Below are 13,450 nucleotides of genomic sequence, written 5' to 3'. Positions count from 1 at the left end.
TTGCTCTAAAATGTTTTTGGTTTCCCTTACTGGGTTTCTGTCCAAATTCAAACAAGTAACTGTTATAACAAATGTATCAAAAAGAAAGAATATTGCACAGTGGTATGTAGTCAATAGTTTACAGGTTTCTTCACAAATTACACATGGGGCATAGACATGAAGTTAAAAACACTGATTTACAAGATTCTCGGGGTCTAAAATGTAGAGTCTGTAAATAAAAATGTATTGGGGTGGGGATTTATTCTTGATGTGCTTTTTTTGTTGCAGAATTGTAGGCAAAAACAATTGCACTTCTGCAAGTCTGAACTACATCCTACAACTCCACCTTGTGACTAATAATATACTGCATGCCGGTGTAAGGTTTCCGGTGTTATGGCGACCTGGAGCATACGTTTTTGTTTGCAGAAGGTAAGCGCCAGGTTTTATGTGTAGTTTAATCTACCGATCGACCACATAATGTTTCTATTTCCGACAAGTAGTTTTTCGAAGTTTGCTGGTTCTAAACTTTCGCTGTCACCCCTTTCACTCGGATTGTAGTTAATTGTACGGTGTACGTTACCAGCAAAAGCGGTGACACCAAGAATGTTGCAAGCTGACGATGTCTGCGTGGCGAGAGCACAATGATGATGATTTGTCTAGAAATGCAAATAAATATTATAGTCCAGACATTTTAGGGGCGTTTTGCAATGTGCGTGTATTAATAATATCGGTTCAATTTGTTAACGAGCGGTGATAGTCGTTCCCTGCCTGTAAACTACAGATGATTATCTTGTAGCTGGATAACTAGTTAAAATCGGATACAATGTGTCACTGCGCGTATAGGTGATGGTGTGGTTTACATTGTAGCATTCAATAAAACGAGTGTGTTCTGGATGCGCAATTTATTACTTAGATACAATAGACGGCCAGCGACACTCCCTAAGAGAAGTCTAGACGGCTAACTTAATAGCTTCAGGGAGCAACATTTTACAACAGAAACGCATGTCGTAATTATGTTATCCCACATATAGCTTGTTGGTGTTATTATTCAAGGCTCTGAACTTACATATAGGCCCACTAACGACTTGAGTATCTTTATGTTTTGAAGCCTTGTGGCATTTTCCCACGGACTCAAAAGCATCTCAGATATTTGGCTCATTGTTACACTAATAAAATAAAAAGTCTCTCAGCCGGTGTGTAAAGCAGGCTAGGCAATTGTATACTGTATTTAACGTTTTGCCTTGCTCAGCAGTCTATGGTTGTGTCAGCATATGCATCAACAAACACATTTTCCACCAATAAGTTTTCACCCCCAGGACAAGAACAGCAGCATGGAAATATAATATGATGATGTTATGTGTGGATATTCTTCTAGTCTGACCTTTTTGGTAGCTGTGTTCTCATGGGTCACATGTCATACAGGTCCTGTACTTGTTTTCTCAAACAATGGTAGGAAAAAGGTCACTAATGTTTCCTTCACTAGGACCTCTCCTATATGGAGATAAGATCCGCCTCGAGGCAGGTTCCCACACTATGGTCTATACCCACACGCTTGTAAACTGCAGTATACATCTCTACCCTAGATTACAGTGTATCTGCCTCTCTCGCACTTTCTTTCTCCATCTCTTTCTCTATCTCTCTTTTTTCTCTCTTTCTCTCTCTTTCCACAGAGTTTGGGTTGTGCTGTGAGGTAAGCCAAGACGACTCTCCCATGTGTTTCTGTGGAACTGACTATGCTGCTGTTGGTAGCACTGGTCATGGTCTGTACTTACACTGTGGTAGCTGCCGAGGAGGCTGAGAACACCAGCCACAAACCACCATTCCACTATAGCAGCCTCGCTCTGCCACAGCACCATATCCCCTACTTCCTCCACACTAACAAGAGAGTGGCCAGGCTTTGTCGAGAGGACCCGCTCTGCCCTTTTAAAGTAAGAACTGCACTTTCATTGAACTACTGTTTTATTATCATTTTGTTATTATCAACACTGTTATTATCACTGTGTTATTATGTTGGGTATCGTACCATGTTGGGTGTTGTCATTCATAGTGTGGAGTGGGATTAGCTCTTTTAAATTCTTGAACTGAGTTGAATTTTTGTCAAGGTGAATCCATTTTCTAAGCAGCCAGATTTGTGGACAGAGAGCGACAAAAACGTTAAGAACTTAAGTTTACGATTATTGAATATGTAAAGCTTTGGACAGTGACCACATACACATTTTTATGTGTATCATGGTGGTACAAGTAGCTGTTTAGTGTGGACTTTCATTGTCTATGCAAGTGTGTGTTAGCACATCTTTAGTGCTTCTCTCCCCCTCCCCCACCCTTAATGTTTTACGACAGGATGCTCTGCTGGATGTGTCGTCCTGCTGGGGCTATGAGGAGAACTGTGCCCCAGAGAACCGCTTTAGCTATCCTGTCTGCACCAAGATCCACTCTGGATGGTACAACACAATCCCTCTCTCTGCATTCCCCCAATCCCCCTCTCTGCATTTCCTTTTATTCATTAGCATATTGTGCCAAGCTCCTGTCATACATGTGGATGTGCATAATGTATTTCTGCAGCTGGTTTGGCCTAACAGAGCTCTTTGTACTCCCAAGGGCCAGCTCAGTGGAGGCAGCCCAGGAGCTGTTCTGGAAACAGGGAGACTTTGGTTATGTCATGGAGCGCCTCAGTGAGATGAAGACCCTCTGCAAGGCCACCAATCCTGTAAGACCCTGCCATCCCTCGGTGCAGCTGCACACAGAGGACTCAGGGAACCACAGGGATAAACAACAGGGATAAACAGAAAAGGCATTTGCTAAATGCTCACATTTTATTTCTAGGGAGATTCATCTCTGAAATGCTCCAGCCACACTCGCTTCTGCAGGGCGACCAATCTGTACCTGGACCTGAGGAACCCTCGCAGGGGTCATGAGAGGTCAGTGCACCTTGGTTGACACTTCCTGTCTAGCGACCCATCTGGGTTCCTTGTTTTCCTGTGTGGACCATGTCAGGGGAAGAATTCCAGTAGTTTATTTTGGGTCTGTTTCTTCCATTTGCTTGGTCCTTCATCTTCATCGAACTAAAATACAGGATAGGCAATATGGCAGACACTTTTCTTAGCCTAATGAAATAAATTAAAGAAGTGTGGGACACACCTGTGTTTTCTCTGCAGGTATAAGGAGGACTTTCTCCAGGAGGGGGAGATTGGGGGGCGTTGTAGTCTGAACAGCCTAGCGCTGGCCGCAGAAGGAGAGCACAAGAGCCCTCTGCAGTCCTGGTGAGACAACACAGAGAAAATCCTTATGCCCCTCCCTGAACCGATTCATATCAAGGTTTCTTCTTTCTAAGGACATTTCACTTTGTAAACAAAAGTATTTGATTGGTTGATGAATGACACAGACATGAAACTCTCTGAAAAACACTCTTTTTCCTTCCCAAGGTATGCTGAACTGCAGGCATACACAGAGCTGGACTTCAACCCCACAGATGAAGAGCATTGTGACATCATCATTGAGAAACCTACTGTATTCATGAAGCTTGATGCAGGTGGGAACAATCCTCATGCCTTTTAGTACAATGTCAAATAACTTATTCCGTTTGTGTACAGTGTAGAACTAGTGACACAGTAACAGATGTACTGAGATGTGATGGACAAACCTGAATGTGTCTTTTTCACAGGGGTGAACATGTACCATCACTTCTGTGACTTTGTCAACCTGTACATTTCCCAGCACATCAACAACTCCTTCAGCAGAGACATCAATATCCTTATGTGGGATACGGTAGGTACAACATTCTGCAGCCTGTCTCCGTTTCACTGATCTGAGAGGACTGTATAGGTGCAAGATATCTGGTGAGGCTAATTGGAGATTCCAACATGTTGCAAGCTGTTGTTTTGTTCAAAGCTGTTTGTACTGTACAGAAAGAAGAGTTAGTATGGTTGTTGACCAGAGGGTTGTGTAAAGAAGAGTTAGTATGGTTGTTGACCAGAGGGTTGTGTAAAGAAGAGTTAGTATGGTTGTTGACCAGAGGGTTGTGTAAAGAAGAGTTAGTAGGATTGCTGACCAGAGGGTTGTGTAAAGAAGAGTTAGTAGGGTTGTTGACCAGAGGGTTGTGTAAAGAAGAGTTAGTAGGGTTGTTGACCAGAGGGTTGTGTATGGTGGTGCTGTGTTTTACATGTGACTACTTGCGTGCGGAGGGGGTCAACGGGAAGTAGTAGGTGAAAAACAGAATGATTTATGGGAAACCTTATCCTGTCCATTGTTCCCCCCTCTGGCTGTGGAAGTGAAGGATAAGGGTAAAGAAATAGAGGGAGGGAGAGAAAATGACAGCGAGAAGGAAAGGAAGGGCCTTTCATCTGACAAACAACACAAGTTGTTCAGTAAACTGGTGGCTGACTGCTGGGAAAGGTTCTAATGAAACATACACCATAATACAAACCACTGTTTCCTAATCGTCTCCATGTAATCTGGAATTGAGTTTAGCCAGTTTGATGAAGCAACTGAATTTCAAAGTTGGCTTTCTTATGTATGTTTCTTCCCTTTCAGAGTTTTAATGGATATGGGGATCTGTTCAGTGAGACATGGAAGGCTTTCTCTGACTATGACATCATCCATCTGAAAACATTTGACACTAAAAGGGTAAAAGAATCAAAGCTCGGTTGTGTGTGTGTATGTGTGTGTGTGCGTGCGAGTGTGGTCGTACATGGTTGTTTAACGTGTCCATTACCTTGAAACAGGTGTGCTTCAAAGATTCCGTGTTCTCCCTGCTCCCCAGGATGAGATATGGGCTGTTCTATAACACACCTTTGGTAAGTAATTCTGTCTGTATCTCCTATGTAATAAAAATATAGAGATAGAATTGCACCGCCTTTGAGGAAATCTGAATCCCTTTGAACTTCTTGGGATGTCCCTGCCTTTCTGACTCCATGCGTTTGCCTATTTTTATCTATTTCTATTTCTATCACGGACTTTATGTCCGTGCTTTTTTTTGTTCATGCTTCTCGCCTCCTCATTCCGTTTTCCTGCATCTTCTGATATCCAGTTGTTAATAACATGCAATTTAGGTCAAATATTTATGTTTTGTATTCATCGTGTCCAGCTCTTATGTAATTTAAATGATAATTTCAAGGAGATTTGTGTACACATGGTAAGATGTAAATACGTACAGTACCAGTCAAAGGTTTGATCACACCTACTCATTCCAGGTTTTTTCTTTATTTTTACTATTTTCTACATTGTAGAATAATAGTGAAGACATCAAAACTATGAAATAACACATATGGAATCATGTAGTAACCAAAAAAGTGTTCAACAAATCAAAATATATTTTATATTTGAGTTTCTTCAAAGTAGCCACCCTTTGCCTTGATGACAGCTTTGCATACTTTTGGCATTCTCTCAACCAGCTTAATGGGGTAGTAACATGGAATGCATTTCAATTAACAGGTGTGCCTTGTTAAAGGTTAATTTGTGGATTTTTTTTCATTCTTAATGCGTTTGAGCCAATCAGTTGTGTTGTGACAAGGTAGGGGTGGTATAAAGAAGATAGCACTATTTGGTAAAAGCCAAGTCCATATTATGTCAAAAACAGCTCAAATAGCAAAGAAAAACAACAGTCCATCATTACTTTAAGACTTGAAGGTCAGTTAATGTGGAACATTTAAAAAACATGTTGAAAGTTTCTTCAAGTGCAGTCGAAAAAAACATCAAGCGCTGTGATGAAACTGGCTCTCATGAGGACCGCCACAAGAAAGGAAGACCCAGAGTCACCTCTGCTGCAGAGGATACGTTCATTAAAGTTACCAGCCTCAGAAATTGCAGCCTAAATAAATGCTTCACAGAGTTCAAGTAACAGACACATCTCAACATCAATTGTTCAGAGGAGACTGCGTGAATCAGGCCTTCATGGTCAAATTGCTGTAAAGGAAACCATTACTAAAGGACACTAATAAGAAGAAGAGACTTGCTTGGGCCAAGAAACACGATCAATGGACATGTCTTTTGGTCCAAATTTGAGATTTTTGGTTACAACCGCCGTGTCTTTGTGAGACGCAGAGTAGGTGAACGGATGATCTCTGCATGTGTGGTTCCCACCGTGAAGCATGGAGGAGGAGGTTTGGGGGTGCTTTGCTGGTGACACTGTCTTTGATTTATTTAGAATTCACGGTACACTTAATCAGCATGGCTACTACAGCATTCTGCAGCGATACACAATCCCATCTGGTTTGTGCTTAGTGGGACTTTCATTTGTTTTTCAACAGGACAATGACCCAACACACCTCCAGGCTGTGTAAGGGCTATTTGAGCATGAAGGAGAGTGATGGAGTGCTGCATATGACCTCCACAATCGCCCGACCTCAACCCAATTGAGATGGTTTGGGATGAGTTCGACCGCAGAGTGAAAGATAAGCAGCCAACACGTGCTCAGCATATGTGGGAACTCCTTCAAGTCTGATGGAAAAGCATTCCATGTGATGCTGGTTGAGAGAATGCCCCGAGTGTGCAAGCTGTCATCAAGGCAAAGGGTGGCTACTTTGAAGAATGTAACACTCTTTTGGTTACTACATGATTCCATATGTGTTATTTCATAGTTTTAATGTCTTCACTATTATTCTACAATGTAGAAAATAGTAAAAACTAGAATGAATAAGTGTGTCCAAACCTTTGACTGGTACTGTAGGTCTAGGGGGCAGCCTTGAGGTATGAAATATTGATCATGTTTAAATTCAGGTGTTTAAATGTATGACTGATGTACTATGGCCTATAGGAGTGAATAACAGACCTGTGCTCTGGCATGTAGGAGTGAATAACAGACCTGTGCTCTGGCATGTAGGAGTGAATAACAGACCTGTGCTCTGGCATGTAGGAGTGAATAACAGACCTGTGCTCTGGCCTGTAGGAGTGAATAACAGACCTGTGCTCTGGCCTGTAGGAGTGAATAACAGATCTGTGCTCTGGCATGTAGGAGTGAATAACAGACCTGTGCTCTGGCCTGTAGGAGTGAATAACAGACCTGTGCTCTGGCCTGTAGGAGTGAATAACAGACCTGTGCTCTGGCCTGTAGGAGTGAATAACAGATCTGTGCTCTGGCCTGTAGGAGTGAATAACAGACCTGTGCTCTGGCCTGTAGGAGTGAATAACAGACCTGTGCTCTGGCCTGTAGGAGTGAATAACAGATCTGTGCTCTGGCATGTAGGAGTGAATAACAGACCTGTGCTCTGGCCTGTAGGAGTGAATAACAGACCTGTGCTCTGGCCTGTAGGAGTGAATAACAGACCTGTGCTCTGGCCTGTAGGAGTGGATAACAGATCTGTGCTCTGGCCTGTAGGAGTGAATAACAGATCTGTGCTCTGGCCTGTAGGAGTGAATAACAGACCTGTGCTCTGGCCTGTAGGAGTGAATAACAGATTTGTGCTCTGGCCTGTAGGAGGGAATAACAGACCTGTGCTCTGGCCTGTAGGAGTGAATAACAGATCTGTGCTCTGCATGGATTTGAAATGTGTCTTTTCATGTGTATGGAAATATGTTTGGATTTGGCAGATATCTATCAAATTACACATTTCACTGTGTGTGTGTTCTCTCTGTGCATGTACGTGTGTCAGCGTGTGTCAGCGTGTGTGTGAGCGTGTGAGGGACACTGAGTGTGTGTTCTTTCTATGCATGTATGTGTGTGTGAGCGTGCGTGTGAGGGACACACAAATGGATCGGATGTTTTTTTTCTTGGCGTGTTAATTGCAGATATCTGACTGCTACAGTGAAGGGATGTTCAGGGCCTTCTCCCAGCATGTTCTATATCGACTCAGCGTTCCACAGGATGGACCCATGGTAAGGAATACTGACCACACACACACTGAAACACACACACACACACACATAGCACAGGTCACTTTGTTGGCGCACATGTAACCGATGTGAAATGGCTAGCTAGTTAGCGGTGGTGCGCGCTAATAGCGTTTCAATCAGTGACGTCACTCGCTTTGAGACCTTGAAGTAGTGGTTCCCCTTGCTCTGCAAGGGCCGCGGCTTTTGTGGAGCGATGGGTAACGATGCTTCGTGGGTGACTGTTGTTGATGTGTGCAGAGGGTCCCTGGTTCGCGCCCGGGTCGGGGCTAGGGGACGGACTAAAGTTAAAACTGTTACACACACCTTTTCTTCAGTGGTCTGTAACTCCCCGATACAGGCTCCACTGGTCTTTTCGACCCCAGACTGAGTGCATTTGACTGTATCTTTATGACCATTGAAGACGTTTGCGAGGATGCAGCTCATTGTGTATTCTCGGGTGATGCTAAGAATATGCTAACAGGCTTCCTGTGAGATGACGGTGCTTGCGATAGCGTCTCCCAGCTGAATGAGAGGTGTGCCTGGCCCTGACACCCTCTCAGCCCCTTTCAGCCCCTCCTTTTATTCCTCTGATTAATGGCTCAGGGAGACACCAGACCATTGTCCTCTTCTCAGCATCATATCAGCTCTCCTTATGCACACACTGCTGTTTCATCTCATCCATCTAATATGTTTAATAGTTTGGTAAAGGCATGTATTTAGCACTATGCGGTGTTGGTGTACTCCCTCTGGGGTTCTCCTGGCAGTCTTTGTGGCTGATCACTTTCACAGTTTCTCTGTTTTTAGCATCAGGAGTTGTCTTCCTCAGGCTATTTTCACCTCAGGTGGCACAATGCCAGTGAGACTGAAAGGGAGTTTCGTAGCATTTTAGCCACTAGGAGATGGTAATGCTGTATAACAAGCTTGCTCTCAACCTTGTTAGCTCAGCCCGCTTGGCTGTAGCTCTATCATGAACATAATATTTGTAAAAAATAAATTATCAATACTTTTTTTTAAAGTACTGTAGAAAACTCCCACTTCCCCTACCTTAATTATTTGTTGTGGAAGTTTTCTACAAGTACATAAAGTCTAAATGAAGGTCCTTGAAAAGCTATGGATGGGCTTAATATGTCAGATTATGAGATCAGCATAATATTTGCAGATGTTGCATTTCCTCTTACTGCACCATATAAAATATACATGTCATATTTATAATATTAAGATATGCCATTTACTAGATGCTTTTATACAAAGGGTCTCAAAGTCATGCATGCACACATTTACTTATGGGTGGCCCCAGGAATTGAACCCACAATGCTGGCGTTGCAGGGGCCATGTTCCACTTTACCAACTGAGCCACACAGTAAGTATCATCTCACCACCCCTATGTTCCTGGTTTCAGGAGGGGAGGATTCGGGTGACGTTGTTGGCACGCAGCACAGACTACCGTAAGATATTGAACCAGCAGGAGGTGAGTCCAGGCTGAGGCAGCTCTGCCAACTCTCTGCTCCCTCTCTCCCTCCCTCCATTGCCTCCTCCAGCGCTTAACTGGCCATTTAAAATCGTATTTGCTATAAACTGCCAGCGTAAAATGCCTGTGATTTATGCAGCCAGTCTCTGTGTTTGTTTGAGCTCTCATTGATCAGAGAATGCATCTCACTGCGTTCATACAGCTCATAAAGGCCCTGAAGACTGTGCCTCTACTTGAGGTCAGAGTGGTGGATTACAAATACAAGTGAGTGAACAGTGTGTATTCTTTAGATGCAGTTTAAGGGAAGTAATGTTGGATTATATAGTACTGCTGGAGAATACAATGCAGCAGCACAAAGGGAATTGTGTAACAGCTGTATTTTATTGTCTGACACACCGCTTTTAGAGTGGAGTAAATATTGAATGTATAGTATGTTGGAGTGAAGTCTGTCGGAGTATTGGGTTAAGTAGTAAGTTCAATTCAAATATAAGCTTTTGATGTGAGTGCTGCAGGTGCTTGGTGGGTGACCTGTCTGTCTGTCTGTCTGTCTGTCTGTCTGTCTGTCTGTAGGGAGGTTCCGTTCCTCGAGCAGCTCAGCATTACCCACAACTCTGACATCTTCATCGGGATTCACGGGGCAGGACTTACTCACCTGCTCTTCCTTCCTGATTGGGCTGTCATCTTTGAGCTGTGAGTGACAATTGTCAGTCTGTCTCTGTGCGTCTACAACAGGTTTACTGTGTCTTTGTATTTCTGTGTGTGTCTGTCTCACTGGATCCTTGTCTCTGTCTGTCCTTCCATGCTCTGTGGATGGCAGTACGGGCCTACAGGCCGTGATGGAAAAAATACCCAATTGTCATAACTAAGTATAAGTAAAGATACCTTAATAGAAAATGACTCAACTAAAAGTGAACGTCACCCACTAAAATACTACTTGTCTAAAGTATTTGGTTTTAAATATACTCTAGTGTCAAAAGTAAATGTAATTGCTAAAACATACTTAAGTATCAAAGTAAAAGTATAAATAATTTTTAATTCCTTATATTAGCACGATTGTTTTATTATTTTTATTTGTGAATAGCCAGGGGCACATTCCAACACTCAGACATCATTTACAAACAAAGCATGTGTGTTTAGTGAGTCTGCCAGATCAGAGGCAGTAGGGAAGACCAGGGATGTTCTCTTGATAAGTGTGTGAATTGGACCATTTTCCTGTCCTGCTAAGCATTCAACTAGTACTTTTAGGTGTCAGGAAAAATGTATGGAGTAAAAAGTACATTATTTTCATTAGGAATGTATTGAAGTAAAAGTAAAAGTAGTCAAAAATATGAATAGTAAAATACAGATACCCCCCAAAAACTACTTAAGTAGTACTTTAAGGCATTTATACTTTTAAGCATAACAGGGCAGAGTGAAATCTGTGCTGGATATGGTATTGTGTATCTATGTGTGTGATGGGTGGGTCTGGCAGCATGCTGTGCTCTGTTAGCCCTTAGCCGCAAGGCGTGGCGGTTAAATACGGCCTAATTTAAACAGGCATTCATCAGGCAGGACGGGAAGGCGGACGCCAGAGAGAGAGGAGATGAAGTGTCTCCATCTGTTCTCCACAGATATAACTGTCAGGATGAGAGCTGCTATCGAGATCTGGCTCGGCTGCGGGGGATCCGATATGTGACTTGGCAGAAGAGGGACAAAGTGCTCCCAGAAGATAAGGTGGGAAACTCCAATGCCACTCTTGCCTCCACCTAACTCACCGCCCTAGATTCCCAGAGACACCTGACTAATGCTCACCTGTAGCTTCAGCATTTATCACCACACTCATCTGTCATTTTGTTTTTAGTACACACACTCACGCTGCCTCACACACACACTCACAAATCACAGACCTGGAGTGCAGTGTTCATAAAGACTTTCTCTCACTTTTCCATCACCCCCCCCCCCCCCTCACCTCCCCACTCACCACTCACAGGGTCACCATCCCACCCTGGGGGATCATCCTAAGTTCACCAACTACTCGTTTGATGTGGAGGAGTTCATGCGTCTGGTGCTGGAAGCAGCAGACTATGTCCAGCACCACCCCGAGTGGCAGCCCCTGCCCAGCCATGACGAACTGTAAGCCTGCAGCACGAGGACAGTTTGGTGAAGTCAAACACACGACTAAAACACAGCCGTCTTATAAATCTAAAAGTATATTTAATACTAGTTGTTGTACACTGCTCAAAAAAATAAAGGGAACACTAAAATAACACATCCTAGATCTGAATGAATGAAATATTCTTATTAAATACTTTTTTCTTTACATAGTTGAATGTGCTGACAACAAAATCACACAAAAATTATCAATGGAAATCAAATTTATCAACCCATGGAGGTCTGAATTTGGAGTCACACTGTCCACCGCCAAACCGGTCATGCTGGAGGATGTTGCAGGCAGCAGAACGTTCTCCACAGCGTCTCCAGACTCTGTCACGTCTGTCACATGTGCTCAGTGTGAACCTGCTTTCATCTGTGAAGAGCACAGGGCGCCAGTGGCGAATTTGCCAATCTTGGTGTTCTCTGGCAAATGCCAAACGTCCTGCACGGTGTTGGGCTGTAAGCACAACCCCCACCTGTGGACGTCGGGCCCTCATACCACCCTCATGGAGTCTGTTTCTGACCGTTTGAGCAGACACATGCACATTTGTGGCCTGCTGGAGGTCATTTTGCAGGGCTCTGGCAGTGCTCCTCCTTGCACAAAGGCGGGGGTAGCAGTCCTGCTGCTGGGTTGTTGCCCTCCTACGGCCTCCTCCACGTCTCCTGATGTACTGGCCTGTCTCCTGGTAGCGCCTCCATGCTCTGGATACTACGCTGACAGACACAGCAAACCTTCTTGCCACAGCTCGCATTGATGTGCCATCCTGGATGAGCTGCACTACCTGAGCCACTTGTGTGGGTTGTAGACTCCGTCTCATGCTACCACTAGAGTGAAAGCACCGCCAGCATTCAAAAGTGACCAAAACATCAGCCAGGAAGCATAGGAACTGAGAAGTGGTCTGTGGTCACCACCTGCAGAACCACTCCTTTATTGGGGGTGTCTTGCTAATTGCCTATAATTTCCACCTGTTGTCTATTCCATTTGCACAACAGCATGTGAAATTTATTGTCAATCAGTGTTGCTTCCTAAGTGGACAGTTTGATTTCACAGAAGTGTGATTGACTTGGAGTTACATTGTGTTGTTTAAGTGTTCCCTTTATTTTTTTGAGCAGTGTATATTATGAAGGTTAAATTTAGGTTTACAAACAAACATCACTTTTCAGCTATTTATTATTTCATTTTTTTCTGCAGTGAGTCTTTAACACAGCCTTCTAGGCCAACACAGCCCAAGGTGCATCTCAGTAGCGATAATAAAGAGAAATCAAATGGCCTTGGCAAACTTAGAGTACCTGCTACCATTTCCCTTGTTAGAGAACAGTATATGTGCTATACATACACTCCTTACAACAAATGACTATTTCTATGACATGCTGCCACTGGTGGTTGCCGGAATGATCATTTGTTTACGTTCTAAAAACAGTTATTTTCTGCATTTTCTGATTTAAAGTGGTGTGTTGTAGACAGACCGGGATGGAACCTTCAACATGTTGTGAATGTGCCCGTTTTATCAACACCGCAGAATTGTCTTTGCAACTATTTTGTAGTCACTACATATAGTAAACTTCCATGAAAGGGAAAACACAAATGATATAATCAATCTAAAGCTGGATGTTTTATTTATAAGTGAAAGGGAGTCAGACCTTTTGGTCAATGTTTTGGAAAGTCTTGTAAGTCATGGTATATTTCAAAGCCATGGAAATGTTTTGAAATAAACCTTTTCAAAAGTGTTGACATCTCTCTTTTTTTGGGCAATTTAAGCAGCAATGATTTTATTAATCATTATTCAAATTAATATTTTGATAGTAACTGTGTACAGTATCTCCTGAACTTTTCAAAAAGAATTGCTGATCTCAGACAGTTTATTGCTGAGGGTTTCATTATTTTAGTTTGCAGGGGGCTGGGAGGAATGGCTCCCCACAAAAGGGCACTTGTTCAGATCTATTTGTCATCACCATAAATCTGGTTGACCTCAAAACCACCACGGCTGCGCTGTCGGTGACACCTGTTTGCCATGACACCTGTTTACCACTAGATGGCAGTAGAAGACCACACGAGTCAATGTG

General features: G+C 43.2%; 1 protein-coding gene across 1 annotated transcript; it reads left to right on the top strand.

The window, feature by feature from the left end:
• Positions 1 to 304: 304 nt before the first annotated feature.
• On the top strand, positions 305 to 13,114 carry LOC129851042 (EGF domain-specific O-linked N-acetylglucosamine transferase-like). Its single transcript, XM_055917210.1, has 16 exons — positions 305 to 408; positions 1,650 to 1,907; positions 2,320 to 2,420; positions 2,578 to 2,686; positions 2,803 to 2,897; positions 3,135 to 3,239; positions 3,402 to 3,508; positions 3,641 to 3,744; positions 4,510 to 4,602; positions 4,701 to 4,772; positions 7,702 to 7,788; positions 9,185 to 9,253; positions 9,456 to 9,517; positions 9,824 to 9,943; positions 10,864 to 10,966; positions 11,223 to 13,114. Exons 2-16 carry the CDS (start codon positions 1,713 to 1,715, stop codon positions 11,367 to 11,369), a joined length of 1,569 nt encoding a protein of 522 aa, XP_055773185.1. The 5' UTR covers positions 305 to 408; positions 1,650 to 1,712; the 3' UTR covers positions 11,370 to 13,114.
• Positions 13,115 to 13,450: the final 336 nt, after the last annotated feature.

The sequence above is a fragment of the Salvelinus fontinalis genome, chromosome 3 (assembly GCF_029448725.1).
Source record: "Salvelinus fontinalis isolate EN_2023a chromosome 3, ASM2944872v1, whole genome shotgun sequence".
NCBI classification, from domain to species: Eukaryota; Metazoa; Chordata; class Actinopteri; order Salmoniformes; family Salmonidae; genus Salvelinus; species Salvelinus fontinalis.
The sequence above is the reverse complement of the archived record's forward strand: the minus strand, read 5'-3'. Positions and strand labels throughout refer to the sequence as shown.